This window comes from Danio rerio, chromosome 18 (assembly GCF_052040795.2).
Source record: "Danio rerio strain M-AB ecotype USA chromosome 18, GRCz13ab, whole genome shotgun sequence".
NCBI classification, from domain to species: domain Eukaryota; kingdom Metazoa; phylum Chordata; class Actinopteri; order Cypriniformes; family Danionidae; genus Danio; species Danio rerio.
This window is the reverse complement of record NC_141038.1, coordinates 39,948,733-39,975,937: the sequence shown is the minus strand read 5'-3', so window position 1 is coordinate 39,975,937 and position 27,205 is coordinate 39,948,733. Positions and strand designations below refer to the sequence as shown.

At 38.7% G+C, this 27,205-nt stretch overlaps 1 protein-coding gene and 1 long non-coding RNA gene across 2 annotated transcripts; one reads left to right on the top strand and one right to left on the bottom strand.

The window, feature by feature from the left end:
- Positions 1 to 141: 141 nt before the first annotated feature.
- LOC559991 (uncharacterized) lies at positions 142 to 11,257 on the top strand. The gene is made up of 10 exons (XM_087293329.1): positions 142 to 3,321; positions 4,179 to 5,134; positions 6,447 to 7,334; positions 7,492 to 7,656; positions 7,859 to 7,956; positions 8,054 to 8,104; positions 8,788 to 9,169; positions 9,253 to 9,429; positions 9,637 to 9,766; positions 9,932 to 11,257. Exons 2-10 carry the CDS (start codon positions 5,005 to 5,007, stop codon positions 9,984 to 9,986), a joined length of 2,076 nt encoding a protein of 691 aa, XP_087149455.1. The 5' UTR covers positions 142 to 3,321; positions 4,179 to 5,004; the 3' UTR covers positions 9,987 to 11,257.
- On the bottom strand, positions 6,351 to 27,197 carry LOC103909171 (uncharacterized). Its single transcript, XR_015515188.1, has 4 exons — positions 26,752 to 27,197; positions 18,308 to 18,386; positions 17,005 to 17,114; positions 6,351 to 12,559 (listed from the first exon to the last, which is right to left on the bottom strand). It is a non-coding gene; the product is annotated as an uncharacterized LOC103909171 (long non-coding RNA).
- Between the last annotated feature and the right edge of the window lie 8 nt (positions 27,198 to 27,205).

Genomic DNA, 27,205 nt, shown 5'->3' with positions numbered 1-27,205 from the left:
ATGACAACGGTATTCTATTTATGTCATCATAGGTGAAGTGAGCTACATTGCTTCTTCCAGACCCTTACAACTTCAAGATATTTTTTGTTACTATGACGGTAAACTGATATATCAGAGAAGTACATTATTAACTTTTTTATTTTGTATGGAAAATATTTTATTCACAAACAAAATTTCTCCAATTCGCAGCCTTCTTTTTTACATTTTTTAATTGAAATTGATGATTTTATTAACCTCACAAGAAATTGGCCATCTGAATAATAAAACAATAACAAAAGTCATAATTATAATAATGTCATTCCCTTTTAATGCCTCTCTTGTAAATAAGTCAAATTCACTGATAATGACAATCATTAAATTATCGCTAAAATATGATCATTATCAGTGGATTTGACTCATTATATAAAACTAAAACGTGTTGAATTATGGACTGCTTTTGGTGCTGGACACTTTTTATTCATCGTTTTGTGTTAAACAACAGTTGCCAGTTAATATTGACTGAACATTTTAATTTGATAATTTCAGTTCAATAAAAAACGAATGAAATGAAATAAAATTGTAATAAAATAAAATAAATAGGCCTACTTAAAGAAATAAAAGTAAAAATGATGAATGAAGAGAAAATGCGTCATATTAGCCTAAAGACCGTGTAGTTGAACATTACTTGACTTTTTGGCAGATGAAGAAAAGTCAGAACACATGTTTTATGCTTATAGTAAGTGTCTTGATTTATTTGGCACTTTACGTGTCTGGCTGTAAAAGCGCACCTACAGGTGTTTCTCTAAACAGGCGCAGGTCAGATTTTCTCCAGGTCATCATTTATTTCATTTAAAGAATACATTAATTAAACCTGTCCAGTGTCGTCTGGAGTGTGTGCCAGACCGCAATCTGAAGTGGTTTGAGCAAATGGATTAATATCAGATCAGAATAAAGCAAATGAAGTGAGCAGGTGTACACAGCCTCATAAAAAGGACGTGACGGGATCAGCGCCTTTTGCTGTGACAGTTGACGGCGGATGACTCCGCTTGGTAGTAAAGCCTTTATCGGACAGTGATTTTCCAAAATTGTAATGCCACAGCAGTCAAAAAATAAATAGGGAAAGGGAGGTCATGTACTAGACAAATCAATACCGGCAAATATGGACGCACCGGACCGGCTAATCGGCCAGCCTAGAACCTGAACGGGACAGATTCTCATCTGTTCGGAAGTAACGTCAGCCTTGCCCTGTTTGCCATTCTATTTGAACATATGTTCAATATTTTGCGCCAATGACGCTGCTGCCTGCTTTCTCTTCGTCTCTCTCGCTCTTTTCGACCCATGATAACGTTTTTAACTATGGATGTCGCATGTAGCTGACGTTATGTGTTTAATAGACAATTGCGTTAACTCAGCAGCTGCTGTAACCTAAAGGAGAGAAGAAAATACTAATGAACCTAATTTTAAAGGGTAGTATTGATAACAGATTTTGGCTAAAATGTTTGTCATTATTTGCAGTATCACCTATTCAAACAGCACATCCATAAACATTAGACACTGTAAAAAAATGATTTGATCAATTAGTCCTGACAGCAGCATATGTTTTAGGTCATTTTAACTTACTGAACTAAGTTAATCATGTTCTATCTTAATTTTATAAGTTATGCACGCTGTTTTAAGTCAGTTTAACATAATATAAGTCCAATGAACAATTGAAGTGTAATTTTAGTAAAGTTTTCATATATCCTATTTTTAATTTTAAAATATGGAAAGTTGCAATTAACTAGTTTATTTTCTTTACATGGACATTATGTTGTTTATTAATGTATTAAAGTTTCATGTAATAAGTTAATGCTTATGTGCCTGATGTAACCTTAACAAATCATAATACTACATTGGAATATGATCCACTTACATTGTATTTACAGAATTTTTACAAATTACAATTTGTGACCCAGTGTGAAAACCAGGCCAAATCTAATTCTGAGATAATGTTTGACTGTAGCCATTCACTTCACTGTGATTTCAGTTGTTGACATGGTTTTACTCAGTTAATATTAAATACATATATTATTATTATTTTCACAGACTGTTCTTTATTTCATGTTGAAAACAAGTAATTAAAAAATAAGACTCCAGCTAGATTTTCACAGACTAGGCCACTGTTATTACCATGTCTGCTTCGAGAGAGACTTGGGGCACGGAGAACAGTCTGACTCCTTTGATCTTTGCGAGCTGTCATTGCGGGAATGCTCTCCAGAGGCATGTTGTCCCACACACCATGCAGAGAACGCTCTCCGACAAATCGTGCAGTAGCTTAATAATAATTTCTAACACTCTGCAGTCAGGTAGCTATCTGTTTCCTCTCACTCTCTGCGTTACTTTTGCAGTCGATTGCGTTTAAACTGAAACTTTAAGACGCAGAGGGTTACCTGGAGAAGCATCTGCCATTACTCTCTGTCAAGACTTGACAGACTCTGCTAACACCCGCCCTCCTCACTGGACAAAGACCAAGCGATGACATCAAGTATTACCCAATCAAAAGTAAGAGGCATATTTAGTAAATGCATGTGGGATGATTTGCATGAAAAGCTACTTTTAAAGAATGTTAAAAATACGGGACAATTGATTCAAAACGGGACAATTCCGTATTTCAAGGGACGGGTGGCAACCCTAAATATAATCCTCAGAAAATAATCAAATAATTCTTCTGAAAGCAGTTTATGATGCCTGCAGAATTCACGAATGGAGAATAATATCATCATCGTTCACATTTTCCATTAAGTATTTATTTCATTTTATTATTATTTTATTCCATTTAATTCGTTTTTTATTGAAATTATCAAATTAAAATGTTCAGTTAATATTAAATGGCAGCTGTTGTTTAACACAAAACGATGAATAAAAAGTGTCCAGCACCAAAAGCAGTCCATAAATCAACACGTTTTAAATAGTTTCATATAATGAGTCAAATCCACTGACGATGATCATATTTTAGCGATAATTTAATGATTGTCATTATCAGTGAATTTGACTTATTTACAAGAGAGGCAATAAAAGGGAATGACATTATTATAATTATTACTGGTGTTATTGTTTTATTATTCAGATGGCCAAATTCTAGTGAGGTTGCTTGTGCGGTCCAGTTTGTTATTTGCCTAATAAATCATAAAACATTTTCTCTTTCTCTTGTGGACTAATAATTTATAGACTATTTTAGCCCAACCTTTCATATATCTAATTCAACTTTTTACATGTGAAGCACAAACGTCCACTTATTGTTGACTGTGATAAAAAAAAGCTTTAATACATGTTTGTTAATTTATTGATAAATACATTTAATCAGTGGCGTAGCGCAAAATGCGGAGGCCCCCCTGCAGGGATCGCTGACGGGGCCCCCTGATGAAGGGGGGGGGGGGGGGGATACGTCAATTTGCATATCACTGACGTCATCACGTTCTACCGTTTCTGTTTAACAGCCTATGGTTAATAAAGGGGTATTTATAATTGCACTACACTTTATATAAGCATGTTTATTTAACTAAATTTATTGCTGTTTGAATACAGTATATCATTACAGATGTGTAACGTTAGTGAATGTGCAGTAATCTCTTATATGAAATAAACTCAGACAAGTTCAGAAACTGTCACTAAAATATCTGTGATTAAGAAAAGAATAAACGGTCCAAATAAATTGTTAAAATAAAGTAGAAGTAGATCGGTTTGACTTTACAAGGGAAATACCTTCACACTGCCTGTGCTAAATCATTTGTCGTCGGTACGCAGAGGGGTGATCTGCTCTCGGGCTGCAGGTGGGAGAGGCTGCTGTAGAGGACTGACTGGGCCGCCTGTCAGTGCTGTGAGGCGGGGGAGGGGCCGGCGGCATCACACGCAGATCGTTGAGAAGAGTAGGGACGGTACAGTATGGAAAAATGACAGTCTAAAAAAATCTCCAATAACACACAAAAAAGTCGCTAGATCTAGTGACAAAGTCGCTAAGTTGGCAACATTGGCGGCAAGTAATCAGAATGAAGTAGTCCACCGCTTGAGAGGTGTTCAGAGAACACAGACGTGTGAACTTTGGTTCCGACCACAGTTGTTCCCAAGAGTTTATTGAAAATCGCGACGACGCGGGGCCCCCTAATCACGCGGGGCCCCCCCGCGGTGCGTGCCCGTCCACTACGCCACTGCATTTAATACAGGTTTGTATACTTTATTGGTAAAATATAATGAATGTATCTTCGCTGGTGCTGCTCGTACAGGAGCAGTTTATACGGATATTTCTGATATAATTTAATAATAACTGCTGAAGCTTTCATCACGGTATCACACTTTATTTGTTATAAATTTATTATCTGACAAAAACAACATCTGAGTTGTAGAGCTCACCTCACCGACTTTTATTTATAATTTTTTTCTTTTTTAATTTTATTGACTTCAATAACAAACATACAAAATCCAATTTTACACAAAAAAACATACTGATAATAACAGATCAGGATAATTGAAATTAAAAAAATAATTAAAAGAGAAACAAAAGAGAGTAAAATATAAATAAATAAAATTAAACAGAGATACATACATAACACAAATACAGCAAGAGGAAACAAGGACTTATGTATCCGTGATATTTCCAAAATATTTATCAGAATAATCCAAGAATCTATCACTTTTCTTGTTATTAACTAGTCTAAGAGATTTAATAAAAACATCAATTTCAATTAAAAAATGTAAAAAAGAAGGCTGCGAATTGGAGAAATTTTGTTTGTGAATAAAATATTTTCTATACAAAATAAAAAAGTTAATAATGTACTTCTCTGATATATCAGTTTACCGTCATAGTAACAAAAAATATCTTGAAGTTGTAAGGGTCTGGAAGAAGCAATGTAGCTCACTTCACCTATGATGACATAAAAAGAATACCGTTGTCATAGGACAGAATGCAGTTTAGAATTTTCTTCAGTTTGACAAACCAACGAGTACAGTGAACAGTGATTAACGACTTTAGCGACTTGTTTTGCATCTCAAATGGCAAATAACATGTCAGCTGTGCTTTTTACTCGAGTTAATTTGATTAAGCCTGTATTTGTCAACGATAATCATCAAAGTGACACGATGGCTTCTCTTACATCTCCTACCGTGATGAGAAGCCCAACAGGTGAGATGACAGTTTACAAAAACGATGTATTCCTGTATTATTTAAGAAAATGTATAATAATAATAATATAATATCGCCATAAAAGCGAATTGCCGACTTAAGAGGATGTGTTGACATTCTGGCTTTTAAGTTCATCATTTTCTTTGTTAACTTTACAGATAAAAACATTTTAATATTACTTTAATTTAAATCCTATGTGTAGACCTGCACAGTAATTTAGTTAGTTTTTGATGGTGTGGAGGAATATTTGTTATATTTTAGCAAACTGAGTGAGAATATTAAAGTCTTTCTTTGTTCAAGCAGGGATGAATTAATACAATTGAGATAAAGTTGGCTTAATATTCACACATTCTGACTTTCTCCTTTATAATATAACAGAAAAATATTGTTTCAAATTCTAAATAGGGAAATCATATTAACAGCCAATGACTATCATTGTATAACAGTGTTTACAGTCAATTAAATAGTGCTAATGTTGATTTGAAGTCATACTTACATGCGGTTTCAGACCCAGTATTAAAACTAGCATGGTAAACAATGTAGATACTGTTAAATGAACAAATGTGCAAATATAAAACCAACTTCACCTCTATATTAATAAATTTCTAGAGCTCTGTTTCTGTAGCTGAAGTTCTGGAGCAAAACTTGTGTTTTCATTTGTATTTTTAAGACTGATTGTAAAATGTCTTAAGTTATAATTTACTCACAGATATCTTAACTGAAGCTCCAGAGCGAGAGAAATTGTTCACTTTGAGTTTGACGATTGCTAATAGAAAGCTGAAAAATGCTGATTTAGTTTCATTAGTTTTTTTTGTGGTGGAGAAGTGCTTGAGGAAGAATGTAGATGTAGATGTAGCACCCACTGACAAACAAATAAAAGGCCAAATGAATTTGATTAAACATTGTGATGCAGATTGTTAAATAGCTCAAACTATAACTGGTAAAACTCAGAATATTGACTCAAAATAATTTATTATAATAGTTTGCATTTTGTGTGAGCAGGAGTGAAATGTTTATTTTTGCTAAATAGTTGCTTTGAGGATTTTTCCTGATGTCTAATATGGACTTATGACTTACCGACTATTTGTCAGCTTGTGTTTGTCATTTTACATCATAGAAATGATTTGCAATTCCACATAATTAATTTTAGTTTTCAAACATTTTCTATTATAATTTATTACAAAGTACATTTATTATTGTTGTTTCTTTTGTGTGATTGTCTTTTATATGTCTAATTTACAACAGTTTGTCTATTTTAAACCTTTGGATAAAGAGTTTTCTAATATTTTCCTGTTCATTTCCTTTATTTCAGAAAACCCAGAGAAAAGGAGGAAAGGGAATAAAGCCTCTGCTTTCTTTAAGAGAGCATGGAAGGCTGTAAAGCGTCCTTTCCTTTGCTGTGACTGGAACAGAGTGGCTCCCTTTGAACCACAGTCGGATATCGATGATTTCGAGCATCTGCCTGTTCCAGGTCCCTCCAGGACCGTCGCAGCACATGCAGACCTTGAGCCGGTGTGGCTACCAGGCCAGGTCTGTGAAGATCCTCAGCCGTTGAGTGTTCCGGGCCCCTTCAGCATCAAGCAAACAACAGATGTGCCGAATGCAGATCCGGCCCGTCCAGAGTCCTCAACGGTCCTTACAGATCATGTTGACCCTGAGCAGATGTGTCCGACAGTCCAGGTCTGTGACCGCCTCGAGTCATTGGCTGTTCCAGGACCATCCAGGATCAAGTCTACGACTGCCGCAGATCATGTTGACCCTGAGCAGATGCGTCCGCCAGTCCAGATCTGTGAAGATCCTGAGCCGTTGAGTGTTCCGGGCCCCTTCGGCATTAAGCAAACAGCAGATGTGCCGAATGCAGATCCGGCCCGTCCTGAGACCTCAACGGCCCTTACAGATCATGTTGACCCTGAGCAGATGCGTCCGCCAGTCCAGATCTGTGAAGATCCTCAGCCGTTGTGTGTTCCGGGCCCATCTAGGATCAAGCAAACAGCAGATCCGGCCCGTCCTGAGTCCCCAACGGCCCTGACAGGTCATGTTGATACTGAGCTAGTGTGTCTGCCAGGCCAGATCTGGGAAGATCCCCAGCCAATCAGTGTCCATGGCCTCACCAATATTAAGAAAACGACGGATGCACATTCGGCCTGTGCTGAGTCGCCTCCGTCTGTTCAACACCCCTCTAAAATTGAAGGGACTGAGGGTGAGTCATCCTGAATTTGATTCATCTGTTATTTTAATGCTTTGTTGTTTTTAGCTTGTAAATCAGACAGTGTAATTTGTTGTGCTGTTGGTTGTGTATTAATTAGTAGCTGCAGCTCTGTTCATGTAGATGTTTCTGTTTGTTTTCTTCATTTTAGAAAAACCCAAGAAAGGAAGGAAAGGAAAAAGAGTCTCTGCTTTCTTTAAGAGAGTATGGAAGGCTGTAACGCGCCCTTTCCTGTGCTGTGACACAGATATAGTCCAGCATCTTACGCCACATCCAGAGCTAGAGGAAGCTAACGAAGCTTCTGGACCCCCTGGTAGTAAGTCATCATTTTCTTCTATTTTCTGTAACTCATAATTATTATAAATTAGTGATCAATTTACACCAGCAATTCTGATAGAAGTTACTGCTTTCAGCTCATTGCATTAAATCCAGATTCAAAGGATACGAGTTATTTATTTGATCCGTTTTATACCAGACAATCCAAGGAAATCTCCCTGCTTTTTTTCTGTGTTTTTCAGGATTAGATCTGTCTGATTTTAAAGTAGGAGCCGTGATTGGAGAAGGAGCGTTTGGCCAGGTGTTTGTGGCATCTTACAAACTTCGTAAAAGAGTAAAGGTAGAAAACTATTTACATTCAGTCAACATTTTCCTCCTGATTATTGAATATATTCAATTTGTTGGCTTTAATTTAATTTGTTGCTTTTTCTTCGCAGGTTGCCCTGAAGTTTATCTACAAGAGTTTCGACGACCGCTATCTTGACATTGTAAGTTGAATAAATCACACAACAGTGAAAATGTGCCGACCATTAACTCGTCTTTCACTTGTCCCGTACCTGTCTGGACCACTTTAAACTGAACTCAAGAGCAGATATGTTGGAAACAGGGAGCCACTGACTTCCATTGTAGAAACAGAAAATACTTGAAGTTTCTGCTTACTGGTTTTCAACATTAAATATCTTCTTTTGTGTTCAGCAGAAGAAATAAACCTGGAGACAAGTTTAGAACACATGAATGTAGGGCTGTGGAGTTAATGAAAACTCATTTGACATTATTGCAGATAAAAATGATCATGGCGTCATATCCCAGCCCCTTATAAAGCAGTCTTCATTCATTTCTACGCAAAACTCAATTTCACGTTGACATCAGTGAAATCATGTAGCGTAACGTTTGCAGCATGGGATGTGCTTAATTAATTAGAGTGTATATGATTCATTCACGTCTTTAATAGTGCTTGTGCTGTTGTGTGCATGTGCTCAGCCACAGAGACAGACAGAACACACACTAAGAGTCCTCTTTTAGCTTAAACTGCATGAATAAATGCTCAAATACAAGCAAACATGTGTCAGAACATGGAGCTCAGTGATTATTTACTTAGTGAAGATTTTGTTGCTGTACTTTGTGCCATTCTGCTCTGGTAATATCTTTGAAATCTGTTTTTTTTTTCTAGGATGGTCATTCCACACCTGTGCTTGCGGAAGTGGCAATGATGCTTAAGTTGGCGAATGCTCCGCAATGTCCAAACATCATCGGATTACACGACTGGGTTGAGAATGAGAGAAACTTCATTCTCAGCCTGGAGTACGCAGAGTCATACCAGACCTTGGATCAGTACATCAAAGATACATTGGACGTTGGTGAAAAGCGAGCACGCCGGTTAATGCGTCAGTTGATCCAAGCTGTAAAGTTCTGCACTGAGCGAGGAGTTTTCCATGGAGATATACACACAGAAAACATCCTGGTGACGAAACCCCAATTACAGCTCAAATTGATCGACTTTGGTTGTGCTTGGCCAATTACCAGCGAGCCTTTCGACAGCAGTGAATATCGAGGTGAGTTGGCGTTTTGTGTTAGTTTCTTTGGTCACAGTATTGTCTTATGAAATGACTGAATTCTGAAAATGTCTCTCTTACAGGAGCTATCATATGCACGCCACCTGAGGTTTTCTTGCGCCCCATATACCATGCTGACCCAGTAAACGTCTGGACAATTGGCGTCGTGCTGTATGAAATCTTGCATGCAGATTTGCCCTTTACCGACGAACATTCAATAATGTTTGAATCCGCTGAGATGCACCCCAGGTTATCTACAGGTAAGCAGACACCTCTGAACAATCTCAGCCTCAGTGACAGAATAACATATGTCAGTCACGAGTAGAAAAGGATTAAATATAACGGTTACTGTAGATATTAAAGTTATTTGATTGTGGATGTTTTGTAATTTGCTGTAGTAAGATTTAAACACGTTCATGAATCTTGAGTTTGCAGACATATTTCACACTCTCTGTGTCACTTTTCAGCATGCCAGGACCTGATTTCCCAGTGTTTCAAACGTAATCCAGTTAACCGGCTAAAGTTACATCAGGTTGAAGAGCATCGGTGGTTCAATCCAAAGACCCCAAATCCTGTGCAGCAGTTAAAGAAGAAGAGGTAGAGGAACACACCAAGCACAAAACTGCATTTCAGTCTTTCTTTGCTTCATGCTATTCCTGTTGTTTTCTCTTCTGCTCTTTTAGAGTTAAGTCTTATTTGACAGCCCTACATATCACTGCTTAAATAACTTTGTGTTGTTTCTACTTGTTTTCTTCATTTTAGAAAAAAAAAGAAAAAACGAAATAAGAAGAAAGCACCATTAAAGTCACAAAACTAGCATTATCAGTTATTAATTACTCCCTCATGTCATTCCAAACCCCTAAGACCTTACTTTTCTTCAGTGTCAGTTCATGATGTGTGTTGATGAGAGCTCTATCCTGCACTGTATGCGTGTCGCACTGCTGACGTTTACCTCAGATGTGCCCACGCTTTGTTTAAATGAGAGGAAGTCGTGCAGGCCTCTGGGTTATCCGTCAGCAGTGCGACACACATCCAGTGCAGTACAGGACTTCTGAAGTCATTCTTTTTGTTTAATAAGTTTTGTGTTTTTCTTTCTGCATTAAAGAAGTTTCTCTTCACAATGACAGCTGTAGCTCCAAACCCCTGACACCTTTCCTCATCTTCAGAAAACAAATGAAAATATTTGAGATGAAATCAAATCATCAAACCATGAGAGCTCTGTCCTGCACTGTGTGTGTGTCCACTGCTGACGTTTACGTCAGATGTGCCCACGCTTTGTTTAAATGAGAGGAAGTCGCGCAGGCCTCTGGGTTAAACGTCAGCAGTGCGACACACATACAGTGCACTGGGCTCTTCTGAACGTGCGGTTTGAGGGTCAGAGAGCTCTCAGATTTCATCTCAAATGTTTTAATTTGTGTTCTCAATATGAACTAAACATGAACATGAATTAAGGACATGAGGTGAGTAATTAATGACAATAATGGTAATTAATGGTGCCTAGACCGCAGCTCTGCACAAGACCTTTGGCCACAGGAGAAATGGTCGTACCCAACCGAGCCTGGTTTCTCTCGAGGTTTTTTCCTTCACTTTTGTCAATTGGTGAAGTTTTGTTCCTCGCCACTGTCGCCGCTGGCTTGCTTGGTTGGGACTTGTGGAGCTGCGCATCGATGGATTTGCTCTTCAGTGTTTGGACTTCCAGCAGTGACAATTAAACCACACTGAACTGAACTGAACTTCAACTGTGAAAACTGGACTGACGCAGTTTTAATTTACTTCTATGTTAAGCTGCTTTGACACAATCCACATTGTAAAAGCGCTATAGAAATGAAGATGAATTGAACTGAATTAATGATGAGAGTCCATCAGGAAATCCAGTGCTGTCACAGTTTTCTCTTCTAAAGTGTCATCAAAGATCTGCTCAACTATTTTCTCCCTCATAAATGAATCTGGTGTTCTGTCATAAGAGAGACTGATGGTTTTATAATTAAGTGTTCATGATTGTTTTGTAATGAATTGTTCTTTAAAATGTTTTGTGAAGAATTGCTTTTATATATTGTTAATAATTCAGATAAAATCCTGTGAATCAAACTGAAGCTCTGATCATCATTTCTGTGAAATTTCTAAATGACTCCTTACTCAATTAAAGAGAGAGTTCTCCCTAAACTATTTACTCAAGTGCTTCCAAACCGATGAGGTTATTTCCTCTGTTGAACACTGAAGACGACACAAATCTGAAAATCTGTAACCATTGATGTCCACAGTAGGAAAACAAATACAATGGAAGTCGATAGGGTATATGCCGAAGCATGCTAATAGGACTTTCAATTTGTCAGTAACCTGGGTTATTTGCTTCCGGTCAGCTGTATGCCAATGAAAAAATCTTCACATTTAAGGTCTGTTTTCTTAAAAAATCAGCGATCTTTACTGGCTGAGCGATATCTGATATAAAGTGGGTCTCAGATTGTACAAGAAGCACTGCATTAAATTACATTTTCCCTGCCATGTTTTTATAATATGAGCATTCATTTTTCCCCAGTATTTTTCCCAATGGAGCTGCGCTAGCCTGCCGATTTTGATGGACGAGTGCGAGTAAAAGGGTTTTTGTTTCGTTTTACGCTTGAGAAACTAAATGAATGCCAAAGTTTATTTAATTGAATGTATTTAAATTACATTACAACATCCATGCTGGAAAAGGAACCGTGTAAATTAGAAAAAAAAAGCACAAATCACAATAACAGGTCACCGGAAGTTTATCAGTATGGGGAAAACACTGGCTCAGCATATACCCTATAGTTACAGGTTTCCAGCATTTTTCAAAATACCTTCTTTTGAGTATAAAGACGACAGAACATTCCTTATAGGCTGAAGGAATCTCTTTAACAACCCAGTAGTGCCATATACTATGTTTACTATGACTTAACACTAATTTGTGGAGCCTGTTTAGCCAAATGGAACCACAGAGAAGGTTTTACTGTTAGACAATATGTTGTTATATACTACAATATCATATACTAATAGAACAAATATTTCCCCCCTGGTACAGTGAAGATTGCAGACCACCCTTGCAGACTGTTCAAACTTTGACAATCTCAGTTTAAAGCAACAGTTTAGACTCGAGTAACTGGACTGTGTTGGACAGCTTTCATGTATACGACTGCAAGAGAAGTTCCTGAATACCTGAGGTCTACTGTTTAGATGCCAAGCAGATACACTGCATAGGTCAAACATTGGCAACACAAGCAGCTCTGGGTTCAGGCCTGGAAGAACAGTCTCATGATGATCTCAGTGTGATTTGGGCTGTCGCTTGTAGAAGCAGCTGTTCTGCTCAGTTACTGCCATCACAAGCTGTCCAGTTCCTGTCTGTTCTTTCCAGCAACATCAAGAGAAAATCTACAAAAATAACAGATAAAAGAGAAACATGTTCAATCATTATTGAAAGAAACACAAGACACCAGTCAATGACATTACAGCATCTTTTAGAAGTAACCAACAATAACTTTTAAATACATTTCTGTCCTCAATTTAAATGTCTGAATGTAAAGGAATAAGGAGAGCAAAAGTGCTCAAAATAAATAAAGAGATTTATACGTCCTCGTTTATTTGTGTATCACTACTGACAGATATCTAGTCAAATGTTACTTGCAGTTCATCAGTCTTGCAGTAGCCAAAAATAAACTGATGAGTCAAAATGAGTGATTTTACTTTTATGCTGAAAATCATTAGAAATAAAGATCATATTTCATTAATATATATATATATTAGGGATGTAACGGTATCAGAATTTCACGGTACGGTAATACCTCTGTATGAATGTCACGGTACGGTATTTATTGAATCATTTACAGGAAAAAACAAAACTTATGAAAATACTCCAAAAAAGAGCCAAAAGTGTCAATGACATACAAATTAGCCATCTATCTGTAAGCTTTGAAACAGGAACTTCAATTTTAATAACAAAAAAATATTAAACCATGTAAAAAAAAATTTAAGTTTTTAATTTAGTATTGTTGAAAACTCATCACATTCAACATTAATCACTCACTCACTTAGATAGAGATGGGTTTAAAGGAAAATTATCATATAAATATAATCTGGTAAAAGCTGGTATCTCTGGGCATTTACAATGTCCCCTGCAACAGAAAAAAAACCTCTCATTTGGTACTGAGGTTTCTGGGACAAGAGAGATATGACTTATATGACTTAATTCTCGAGCGCCGAAAACGGAGCTTTTTGAAAACGCTGGAGAGGCCGTTTTCATTCTGAAACGCTGCTGCTCCGTCTCAGTGTGGATGGGGAAAGACGGAGACATCTGAAAACGGAGGCGGGGCTGCAAACGTTCGCCTATCTGATTGGGGCTTTTCCTCAATATTAAGTAGCCCACACACAGTTCAGTCTCGCATCCTCTTCTTGTAAGTTAAGACTTCGCAAGTTCAATGCTGCAGTCTCCCCCTTCTCAGTTTGATATGGAAAACATACCGAGGACACGCGTAAATCTTCAAAGGGAACAGTGTACTTTATAACTTCATTCACATCACCTTGGCTACGTTGTTTCACTTTCTCAACAATAAAATGTAAACATGTTTAAGGAACTGCCTATTTTCTTTTTAATATTAGCAACTTAACAGACAGCAGAAATGTTGAGACGTCGTGCTGCATATATGAGCGTCATCTTCACTGTGTGGATATTTATAACAAAACGGAGCCTATAACAACTACCTCCTTTCAATTTCAGTGAAAATACGAAACGCACCCTCACTTTTGTTGAATATCAGTTTTAATAATCGACAATTATAAAAGTATCACATACAATAAGTTTATACATTGTAGGAAATAAAGGCAAGCGATCAGTCAATGTACCTGGATTAATCATTAACTTATCTTTGCGCTTAACCAAAACATGTTACCCGTGAACAAGTAACTTAATAGATTCCAATGACCAAAGTCAGGGAATTGGCCTATGTCGTTAGATAAAGACAACAACATGAACGAAATATCACGTTTAGCAAATATAGTGAGATTAGATCCAGCGGGAGATGCGTGATGAGCAGTCCGACAAGCAGAGCTCTCATCTGGGTAGAAATGCTGGAGCGCTTGCCCGAGAGTGTCTGTGGTCACGTGATGTGCGTTTTCAGCGTTTTGGTGTGGACGGAGAGCTGTTCAGAAACGCTGGGTAAAACGCGAGTGTGGACGCGGATCATTTTCATTCTACAACGCCGTTTTAAAACTAAAACGCACTCTTGTAAAAGGGGCCTTAGAGTTTTACAGCTCTTTTTGATCCCCGCTTCTAGCAGCACACTCCATTTCCGCATTACTGGATCTGTAGCGACAACAGACCGCAAGGGATGATGGGGATTGTAGTTTTCGCTACCTCCCGTTCGCTTCATTCGCCTGAGCAAATTTTCTCAGAAGACCTATAGTTTTACCGAGTCATGCGACTTCGGTAATATCGAAAAAAATTAATATTGCGGTATGACGGTATTTATAATACCGTTACATCCCTAATATATATATATATATATATATATATATATATATATATATATATATATATATATATATATATATATATATATATTTATAACTTAAAATCAAATCACTTTTTTTGTTACATCATCAGCAGCATGTGTGCTATGATGATTGAAAAGCTTAGGTGCTGGCTCCAGACAATACAAAATACAGAGAGTGCAAAATACAACAGCACACTCCCCAAAAAAACAGGACAATGTAAAATTGAAAGCGATATGTACAATGAATAGGTGTACCCATAGTTGTAGGCAGTGTTGTTTTAAGTATGGATTGGTTAAAGTGCAGTGCATGCTACATATTGATGGTGTGGAGTGAGGGATATGGAAAAGTCTGTTTCAGGTGTGTTAAGTGTTCATCAGCCTGATAGTCTGAGGGAAGAAGCTTTCCTTCAGCCGGCTGGTGCGTGACCAGATGCTGCAGAACTGTCTGCCTGAGGGTAGCAGAGAAAAAAGTCTATGGCTTGGGTGGCTGGAGTCGCTGATAATTCTCTAGGCTTTCCTCATGCACCGCCTGGTGTAGATGTCCTGGAGGGAGGGAAGCTCACCTCCTACTACGCGACCAGCAGTTCGCACAATCTTATGTAGGCCTTTGCGATTGCTGCTAGGGCTGTTTCCATACCAGGTGGTGATACAGCCAGATAGGATGCTCTCCACAGTGCAGGTGTAGAATGAGCGGAGGATGTGGGGGCTCATTCCAAACCTCCTGAGAAGCCTGAGGAAGAAGAGGTGTTGTTGTGTCTTCCTGAGCACTGCGTCTGTGTGAGCAGTCCATGCCAAAACCTCAGCGATTTGGACTCCGAGAAACTTGAAAGTGCTGACTCTCTCCACCAGTGTCCCGTTGATAGTGGTGATAGGGGTGTTTTCTCTCTTCTCTCTCCTGAAATCCACCACCAGCTCCTTGGTTTTGCTGATGTTGAGTGAGAGGTGGTTTTCCTGACACCACAGCATCAGAGTGTGCACCTCCTCTCTGTCTCATCATCATTGGTGATTAGGCCCACCACCGTTGTGTCATCAGCAAATTTAACGATGACGTTGGAGCTGTGTTTGGCTGTACAGTCATGTGTGTACAGGGAGTACAGGAGTGGGCTGAGAACACAGCCCTGTGGAGCACCAGTGTTGAGGATCAGTGTGGATGAGGTAATGTTGTTTATTCTGACCACCTGGCGTCTGCCTGACAGGAAGTCCAGGATCCAGTTACACAGAGAGTTGAGTAGACCCCGAGCCTGGAGCTTCACCACCAGCTTGGCAGGCACTATGGTGTTGAATGCTGAGCTGTAGTCCACAAACAGCATTCTCACATATGTGTTTTTGTTTTCCAGGTGAGACAGAGCAGTGTGCAAGGTGAAAGCTATTGTATCATCAGTGGAGCGGTTATTCCTGTATGCAAATTGCAGAGGGTCAGTGTGAGCGGGCAGTAAAGAGCAGATGTGCTTTTTATCAGCTTCTCAAAGCACTTACTGAAGAGAGGTGTCAGAGCAATCGGATGCCAGTCATTTAAGCATGTTGTTTTAGCTGATTTCGGTTTGGGCACAATAGTAGCTGTCTTAAAGCATGTGGGAACCACAGACAGAGAGAGCGAGAGGTTAAAGATGTCCATAAAAACTCCCGCTAGCTGGTGTGCGCATGCTTTAAGTACACGTCCAGGGATGCCATCTGGGCCTGTAGCTTTTCGGATGTTCACGCGACGGAAAGATCTCATTACGCCTGTTACAGAAACAGAGAGTGTGCTGGCGGTTTCGGTATCAGCTGCTGGATGTCCTGGGTTTTAAAGTGGGCGTAGAACGAGTTAAGCTCGTCCGGAAGAGACACGGCAATGTTTACAGTGGCGGGTTTGTTACTTTTAAAGTCTGTGATGTGATTAAGTCCCTGCCACATGCTCCTTGCGTTATTGGTGTTAAATTGACCCTCTACCTTGTCTCTGTATTAATGTTTTGCTGCTTTGATGGTTTTCCTGAGGTTGTAATTTGCTTGTTTTTGTCAGGGCCGCTGCTTGCCAAAAGGGTGCCCTAGGTTGTTAGGTGTTAGACGTATACATGAACCAGATCTAGTGTGTTGGTTGTTGGGGTGAAATGTTAACAAATTAGAAAGATAAGACGGTAATTTACCTAGAAGAGCCTTTAAAATAAATGAGAACAGATGTAATTTTATCTTTTGATATAAAGATAACCAGTCTAAGGAATCATACAAAATACAGTGATACGTCCGCGAGTCTGCACCTGTGACGTATTGCTGCATGATTAACAGAATCTTCTGCAGAAACATGATTTCAAACATTTGAAAAAAATGTAAGGAATAAAACCCTCTCTGTACCTGTAGAGATGGACGGTCCTCAATGCTGCATCCTGTACAGCTGCTGGTGTCTCTGGAGCAGTGCTGGTTCTGCCACCTCATCTTCTTTTGTGACAAATTTCAGCATTGATCTCCATGTACAATACAGAAGAAATTAGTTATTTAAAGAAAACTCATGACATAGCATTAAAACAACGGGCTAGTCCAGCACTCTTCATAATGCGTCTAAACCACAACCAACATGTGGATTTAATTTGCACTGCAATATATGGTGACAAAAGCTGGCCCTTCCTTTCAGTATAAATCAAAGACATTTGTGGTTTTTTAGAATTAATAAGGGTATTTTTAAACAAAAAAACTTTGTTAAGATTCAGAAAAAAAAGTAATGCATTCATGCAATAAAAATGGTTTCTGGCCTGTGGTTTACAGTAATTTGACTCAATTTATAATTTTGATCCTTTAGAAATCACAGAATATTACTCAGTTTTGTTATTTCATACAGTAATGCACAAAAAAGACTAAAGAGACTTTATTGGACCGGGCTGCGCCACGCAGCTATGCGCGTGCACGAAAAATTACGTCACATGTTTGTTTATGCATCCGTCTTAAAATGATTTTTTAAAATGTATTTAACAACATATGATCAATAGATGTTTTATTTACAAGCAGTTTATGTTGATATTAGTAAATAAATATAAATTTTTTTGAGCAGCTGAGGTGGTGCACCAGATGGACTGAGATGTTCTAGATCAGGAGAACAAAATTATCTAACTGGGTGTATGTTCCTCTCATCACACCACGAGTCCCGGTGAGTTATTTCGTTCTATCCATGCTGTGCACGGAGAACCCTGAAAGTTCAGCAACTGTGTCTGGTACCTCCGCAGATAGCCAGGATTCTGTAAGGGAGATAATGCAGCAGTTTCTTGTTCCCGTTGGATAAAATGGGAAATTGTGATTAAAGATATCTATAAATTACATTTTTACTGAGTAAATCAAAATAGAGACATCTCAAATGACTGTTTTACTGGCGATAATAACAATGGATGCTTTCTCATGGCCAAACTGCAGCTCTGCTCATTTCATTCGTCCAGTGGAAAACTACTGTTTGTTGGCCGGGCTGAGCCTGGTTTCTCCAAATGTTTGTTCTTCACTTCTGTCAGTTGCTGAAGTTTTGCTTTTACTGCCATATCTGACTATCTTGGTTGGGGTGACCCAAATGAAAACCTGGTAGAGGTTAAATGCCTAGATGTAAATCACGTTGGAGAGGCATCACACACTGCAGTTAAAGAGGGTGAAGCAAAATTAAAGAAAATCACATGCTTACCACTGACAAATCCAGGGACAGCTAATGGTTACTGGCTTAGCTTGGTGTGATCTGGTAACAGATACCAGGGGTGACTTCACTGTGGAGAGAGTATGTAGGGATGATGAGTTAATCCAAGAAATCAAGACAAAAGTTGATGAATTCTACTTAGGTACCTACATCCATATTCTGCTTAAGGTTTACTCTAACTGGTGTACCATAACATGTTATATTATTCACAGATATACAGTTTTTTTTGTCATTCAATTCATTTATTCATTAACTGCTGCTGTTTTTTATGGCTTGTTCTCAATTTAGATTTATAATAAAACTATTTTCCTATCTTTTTTACTAAACATCAAAAAATTATTGCTGAAAATTGTTGTAACTTTACCCAAACTGGAAATAATAGTCCATGACATGACAGTCAGGTCAGATTAAAAATCTGACAGATGCTGTTGCAGGCTACAAAGGAGAGTTAGTTTATGTGGTCTTTTATCAGTCGTCTAACCGGAGGTACCAATGACCACTTGATCTGGCCCGGATTCCCTAAGAAAACATAAAAATGTAGCATACGGGGGCTGGTGTTACTGGCTGGTAAGTACGAGGTGCTGGAGGTGCTGGTGGCTGGTGTTACTGGCTGGTGAGCAGTAGGAGGTGTTGGAGGTGCTGGTGGTAGATGTTACTGGCTGGTAAGCAGGAGGAGGTATTAGAGGTGCTGGTGGCCGATGTTATTGGCTGGTGAGCAGGAGGAAGTGTTAGAGGTGCTGGTGGCTGATGTTATTGGCTGGTGAGCAGGAGGAGGTGTTAGCAGTGCTGGTGGTCGATGTTATTGGCTGGTGAGCAGGAGGAGGTGTTAGCAGTGCTGGTGGTCGATGTTATTGGCTGGTGAGCAGGAGGAGGTGATAGAGGTGCTGGTGGCCGATGTTATTGCCTGGTGAGCAGGAGGAGGTGATAGAGGTGCTGGTGGCCGATGTTATTGGCTGGTGAGCAGGAGGAGGTGTTAGAGGTGCTGGTGGCCGATGTTATTGGCTGGTGAGCAGGAGGAGGTGATAGAGGTGCTGGTGGCCGATGTTATTGGCTGGTGAGCAGGAGGAGGTGTTAGAGGTGCTGGTGGCCGATGTTATTGTCTGGTGAGCAGGAGGAGGGCCAAAGAGGGCCAGCTGGGGCTTCGGGGCGGAGTGAAAGGAGAGGCGGGGACAGTATTCCGATCGCACACAAGTACATGCGCCAAACACATAAAAAAAAATAAATAAATAAGGGAAAGAAAACATCTGGAACAAATTATAGGCTGGGGTCTTTTTGTGTATGATCGCCCTTATGTTTCTCTTTTAAATGTAAGGCTGTTGCATAAAATAATAAAGTATTTTAATTTATAAGTGACTTTTCTTTGCTGCATCCTCCTTGATGTTTCAATAACGCATAATAATCTTTACACCATATTAAAGACACAATAGACAGTAATGGTTTTCGAGAGTTTTTGTCAAGTTTAAAAGGTGTATTTGTGCGCGTTTAGAAGCCTGTGTGTGTGTGTGTGTGTGTGTGTGTGTGTTTGTGTGTGTAAGACCAAGGAAAAGAGCGCTCCCTTCACAGCTCTGTTGATGCCGCGTGGCTTTTTTCTTTTATTTTTTATAGTTTTATTATTTTGGAGATAATACACTATATGAATACAACAGAAAGACATCAAACTTTACAAATGTTGTGTCCACTTTTGTAGGCTCAAAACAATAGTGTCATATCTAGATAAAATAGCCTAAGCTATATTGAAATAATCAAAAGATTTACAAATATCAGATATAATAAAATCACATTAAATAAATAAACCAATATAAAACTAACAAAAGCTAGCTATAACAATTAGGTACTTTATCAAACTGTTTTAAAGCAATATTAAACTTTCATTTTTCAAAAGCCTCTCTGAAAAAAGATTTTAGATATTTTCTAAAAACAATAAATATCGGAGAATGTTTTAAATATTATTTATAACGTATTTGGATACAATGATATTAATCAAATCATGCAAACAGAGCATTTTCGGGGTGAGTGAAAGCAGAAACTAGGCGACCTTTTTTTCTGTCTTCCAGCTGCGCAGCACTTTACAGACCCATCAGGGAAAACTACAAGTTCAAAATGTGTTCTGTGTCCTCAAACAAGTGTGTATGTTTTTATATGACGTGGTAAAATGAAAAAAAGAAATTTTAAACACATAAAGAGCTTTATTAATGGATAGCTGCTGAGCGCAACGCAATATAGGCTATATTTTATTACGTGCTGCTGTTATGTGCTGAAACCTTTACTTAATATTTAATAAGCAACATCTTTAAATAAAGGGAATCACCTATTAAGTGTCATAAAGCCTATAGGGAAAAATTCATGTTTCAGTTCTCTCCGGAGCATCTGGGATGAATGTTGGACAGCGTCTGTCTAACTGAGGATGTTATAAAATACATTTTATATCGAATTATTAATGGAGAATTTTATATATGTGGTTTTATATTATTGATGTGTGCGCTCCCTGCGCTGGGTCCCTCCGTTAGTGGCAAGACCAATAGATTTAGATGCCAACAGTCGGTGGGCGAGTAAATGAATATGATGAATGAAAACACACAGGCATGTGCGTATGGACATACATTGTACTGCTGTACAGTAACGTGTCATTTGTTTGTTTTGGTTGTCCTAATTTTCCCGCTGAAGTGGGCGGATTGAGTGACGTACGATTCGGGGGATGTTCTGGGGGCGGGGTTTGCGTGACGCGCTGCGAGCTACTAGCCTGACAGTGGAAACGCGACATGATTTCGGCCTCACTGCTCCCGGGCGATTGGCCCGGCCTGGCCCGATAAAAGCCCTGGCTCGCACTGGTCTGATAGTGGAAATGCGGCTATTGGCTGGTGAGCAGGAGGAGGTGTTAATGGCTGTTATGGCTGTAATGACAGTCTGAAAAACAATTAGCTTAAGGGGCTAATAAATTTGACCTTAAAATGGTTCATAAAAAAATTAAGAACTGCTTTTATTCTAGCTAAAATAAAACAAATAAGACTTTGTTCAGAGGACAAAATATTATCAGACATACTATCAACATTTGCTTGCTCTGTTAAACATCATATAGGAATTAGGAAATATTTTATAAAGAAAAAAACTTCCATTGTATATATATTTACAGTACTTTTTTAAAATGTTTTTTAAGAAAACTTATTCAGTTAATCAAGGCTACATTTATTAAATAATTTTTTTTTAAATTGTTAAATATTTATCAAAATTTTAAATAACTGCTTTGTTATTGTATGTAGTTTCAAAAAAGTATTACTCCAGACATTATTGCTTTTATTACTATTACCATAAATAAATATAATAATAATTAATATTAGTGATTTCTGAAGGATCATGTGACTGGAGTAATGAAGCTGAAATTTCATCTTTAAAATCACTGGAATAAATGAAAAAATTAAATGATAAACTACTTTTGAACAGTTATTTTATAGTGCAACATTTCACAATTTGTATTTATGATGAAATAATTGCAGCCTTGGTGAGCAGAAGAAACACTTTAATTTTAACAACCCACAGACATCGTCACTGAATATAAAGCCAAGGTCAGACTTTCTCATATATACAGAGCCTCATTTCAATTGTCAGGTTTTATAAAAATGGATCTATTGAATTAATCAATCTATTAAAAAAACGTTGGCTAGAATTCTGCATTATAGGCTTAAATTATAGAGAGAGACATAGCAGATAAACCGAGACTGCATCAGATCAATATAAATATTTCTTTCGAGCTGTCAGTGCGGAAATGAACAAAACAACAGGCCTAATACAACATATTATACGATTAAAATATGGAAAAATTAACAGATAGTAATTTCGGTCAATTTTCCTGACAAATAAACCTTGATCAGGCAGGATAAACAGCTCTTGGTAATATTTCAGCATGCTTTCACTTTCGCATTTACCGGTAAGAATCCGCTCGATCCGCTCAATAGGGCAGAGACCGTCTCATTCAGGCGATCTCGGACTGATTGATTTGGCGCGGATGCGAGCGCAACTGCTGGATATATGCCAGACAAACCGCGCTAACGGGGGAAACGAGACAGATTCCGAAACAAACGTCTATGTGTGAAAGCACCGTAAGATTGTATTTGCACACAATTGACAAACAGTCGCAGCACGCAGCTCTGGCTCAATCTGTCAGGCATCACACTACGCGACAGCTGCGCACCTTCAGCAACCTCATAATTCATGCAGCACGAGGGCTTTATGACTGTTTATGAGCGTCAAAAGTGGCGGATCTGTTCGGCGAGTTCTGCCATCTGTGCCACACTAGCCACTGCAAAATATCAGCGAAATACGCAAAGTGTTGTATAAGCAGTGAATGGTTCAGTCCTGATTTACCACCACACAGTTTATGTAATGGTATGTCCCTGATGTGTGTGTGTGTGTGTAGTTGAAGGTGTGTGCGCACTAGTGTTAGAGAGAATAAAGTTGCTCTGTGTAGCCTGCAGTGCGTGTATTACTAGCGACAAAAAGCAAAAGTTACAACACGAAGTTCGCCTAACTTTAAAATGATGTTGAGCTGAGGAGGTGGGAAAGGTCCATCAGTTTGCGCTTATGTCTGTTTACCTTTCAGGGCCCCAGTCATCGCGCAGTTATCCTCATCAGTCACGGAGGACGACACTTGTGATGGGCACGTTGTTATAATGACTGCACCAGCGTGATCTTCTTGCAGTCAAACAATGTAAAACTGCTTTAAAGTGTAGTGTACACATTACAGCCTCACATTTGACAAGCTCTGAGCGAGTGGGCATAACCGCCGTAAACTGTTGATTTTCAAGACAGCCTCGCTGCAGCCAATCACCAGCATTTGTTATGGGCACGTTTAGGATGCCGCAGGTTTTCTAGCTCACTGACGTTGACAAGATTATACCCTTGGGTATCGAAATTTGGTACCGAACAAAAATTATTTTTCCGATACTCGATAGTATCGGAACAATTCGGTCGGTGCTTAAAAAGAACTCGATACCCAGCCCTACTTGTAAGCTGAGAACGTTTCAGAGTGGAGGGTAATTGCCACTGGGCATTCACATCTTAACTCTGTGCAGTCAATAATGATCCTCACATTTGGGCAGAACTGCTGAAATTTCACAGGCATTGTCCGTCGCACCTGCTCCTGGGTCATCCAGATTTGAATTAATCCCAACACAAGGTATAAGCAGTTTACAAGGTATAAGTAGTTACAATGCGACTCACTGTAGAAGTGCTCAGTTTAAATATTTCAGCCAAAACTCTCTCTCTAAGACCAACAGCAACACGCAGGCAAAACATGAAAAACTCATCACTGAATTGCATCTTGCGCTTGGGGCTTGGCATCACAACCTCTTTCTCTGCAGTTGAAATTCCAATCCTCTTAGCTTTGGACCAGTACACAATATGGGATGCTGATGGCTCAATAGATCTCCAAAAAACAAAAAAGACGTTTTTGCTTGAAAATCTCATGAAGTACTTGAAGTCTTTATCAGACAGGCACTATGTATCTAGCAGGGCTCGAGAGATAGTAAGGCTTGCCACCAGTTCTTCCAGCTCCTTTATTTTTTCCAGTGCTTTATTAAGAGCACCTAATTTTTAAATAAGTGAATTTGGTAAATGTAAACATGAAAATGTATTATTCATGGCTCGAAATTGTGACCATTTTGGTCGCCCTATGCGCCCGAAATTTAATCTATGGGACCTCAAAATATATTTGGGAGCATTTGTGCGAGTGCATGAAATTGTTGTGTGTGACCAGTTTTTACTGCAAAATGTTCACCACATGCGCGGATTCGGGAGACATTCACGCAGAATGCATCTCTGCACTTGAAATGCGAAACGCAGCGCTCAGGAAGGATTTAAAACAGTTATCATGTCAACTTGCTGCAGTAAACAAAGCCAAGTCCCTAATGCTTGCCCTGCCTTCGCGCTCTTCTTATTGGCCCACCACTGCTCTAGCACTGAAATATCAGCTGTCAATAACTCAGTCAATACCTTCTGGCTTCGGATGACAGAAAGAGCTACTACCGCGAAAAGCTGTTAAACGCTGAAGATGAGAATGAAGATAACACTGACAGATTTTGTTTTAGAAACCATGGCATCTAAAGTTACAAATAATAGCCCCTTTCACACAGTGATACCGGTAAATATCCGGAAAATTTCCGGAACTACTTTACCGGTATATTCAAAAAAACGCTGTTCACACAGGCGAGGACGTTATGGAATTTTTCCGGAAAAGAGCATTCACACATCCATCGCAAAATGCCGGTAAATTCTGACATCATTAACCAGAAATGACCTCTAAACGGCTACGCTTGTGTTTGTAAACATTTGACTACATTACAAACTCTACCGATGGATCAGTATTGAGTACAACTGTAATGAAAACATAGGGAAACACTTTCGCATGTCGAGATGTTCATGATATGCGTGTGTGCTGGCGCTATGGGCGCTCACGGGCACACGCAAAGCTTGAAGGTAAACAAACAACGAATTATCATAAACATTTTATCGATAATTATTTACACAGTTAGCATTAAGAAGGAACATAGAAACATTATCTGACTAACATCTAGCAGCTAATGGTGTCTGGAAAAAATATTCAAAGGCTTTTATTCTCATAAACCGCGCGCACATGAATGCGTCTGACTGTTATGATTGGCTAAAGCAGGTGTCTCACGTCAGCCCGTTCTAGACATGGACGCGCTTATTACGGCAATCTTCCTTCTGCATTCACACAGCGCAGCATTCCGGCAAATTACTGGTAATGTTACAACTTCTCTTTCCTGAAAATAGCCAGAACGAATTTACCGGTATTTTCAAAAAGGACCTGTTCACACATACAACCTTTCCGGAAAATTGCCGGCAATTTTCCGGAAAGGTCTGTATGTGTGAAAGGGGCTATTGACACATCGTACTAGTGATCATGTGCTGAATGTTACTCTATCTACACTTTTCGAAGGGCGGATAAAACACTTCCACTGGCTTCAAGTTCGCTAAGAAAAGTCTGTGGGATGGAATTTTAAGGTAAGTGCGTGCCACATCTAGCACAAGAGCTTCTGTTTAATCCTTCATATAATCGCCAGATGCTGTCCGCTATGCAAGTGGCAGCTATATGTCAAATTGAACACCACGTACACCATCGCAAACGGGCTTGCACTGAGTAAAATAATATCGCTACTCATGAAAAGACCGGTATTGCTATTACCATGAAGTATGCATATAATAAAGTACAGTATATGTCAAAAGCATCAGTGCAATATCAGACAGCACTTGTGAGAACAGCACAGTTGTATCGTTTACAGATTCATTCATGTCCAGCAGTGCGTGCAGGGCCGGTGAGTGCTCCGTGTATCTTTTGGTCACTCAGTTATGTTAAAAAAAAAAGTATTTTCTTGTGATAACGGGATTTCGTTGCAACATACTTTCCTCACGCTTGCATATATATATATATATATATATATATATATATATATATATATATATATATATATATATATATATATATATATATATATTTTTTTTTTTTTGCTTGTTAGTTTGATTAGTGTTGATTTCATATGCAATAAATAGGCTATGTTTGTATAAAACTTGTAGTAATGGTGCTTAAAATTGGTGGGTGCGACTAGATTTTGGCTGATGCGCCTACATTTTTAAAGTTAGGAGCACCGGTGCTACCAAGAAAAAAAGGTTAATTTCTCATGAAGGTGAAAAAATTGGTATTTTATCATTACAGTTTTTGCAATTTTACAATATACAACATGACTGTAGATTCTTGATTAAATTATTGTACCCTCAATTCAATTTTTGTACATTTGTTTTCAACTTTAAATATCTTTGCTGTCCCCTATCAGTGTATGTGAATATTCCCCAACACTGCAATATTTGCATGTGACCTTAAATAAACTGTTTACCCCCAAATTGGCAATTATGTCATAATTCACTCACCCTCAGGTTTTTCCAAGCCTGTATTTATTGATTGATTTATTTTTCTGAACACTACAGAAGAATTTGGTATTTTGAAGAATATCAGTAAACAAATTGACATTAAAACCGATTTACTACTATAATTGATGAATTACTGACATTCTTACAAAATTGATTTTGTGGAAAAACTGGTCATGAGTATATAATGACAATTTTAATTCTGAACTATGCCTTAAATGGGTGGTTCAGGTAGTGTAAAGCAGAACTGACAAAAATATTATAAGTGGGTTTAAATGTACTAATGGTAAAGTTATGCATTTCAGCGTGAAATTACTAAAATAGTAAAGTAACGTTTAAGCAACACATTACCAATGCTCCACAACATAACTTTGCTAGTAATTTCATATTGCTAATAAATATAATGTAATATACTTTCTGTTTAACTAACAATAAATTACTGTGATATCACTCTTGACAGTGGCGTTTTTTAAATTAGTGTATTAATGTGCTGCACTCACCCGGAGGAAGGCGGCTGTTGTAATCGTGCTCCTGCCCCGGCAGCAGTGCCACATCAACACACTCCATTTCAACGGGTTTCTCCCCCTGCTCATAACAGACTGTGCTTTTTGCAGTCCTCGTCTGGCGCGATTTAACCTCTCCCTAGTTATTCCATGAAAACCTCGAAGGCACAGCCTGTGGTGTAAGAAATTTGTGACCGGACTGTGGATGGACGCGAACTTCATCCTCCGTGAAGTGCATAGCACACACAAAAGTGCTGCCCTTCCTTACAGTAAATTCCACCCCTCATCTCTCCGAATAGCCCAAATCCATATAGCCCAAATAGTTGGTGGGAAAGCTATGAAATGACAAATATGGCTGTTTCGTTTTGGAATTAGTACAAAAAGGTACGCTGCGAGATTGGTTACTTTTAGCCTCCGCCTTTGCACGTTGCTTGTACCGGAACAAACTTTT

Coding starts and splice junctions, on each gene's coding strand:
- LOC559991 (XM_087293329.1), top strand. CDS start 5,005: ATGGCAAATAACATGTCAGCTGTGCTTTTTACTCGAGTTAATTTGATT. Junction 7,957..8,053: donor AACTTCGTAAAAGAGTAAAG/GTAGAAAACTAT, acceptor TTTTCTTCGCAG/GTTGCCCTGAAGTTTATCTA. Junction 9,430..9,636: donor GCACCCCAGGTTATCTACAG/GTAAGCAGACAC, acceptor GTCACTTTTCAG/CATGCCAGGACCTGATTTCC.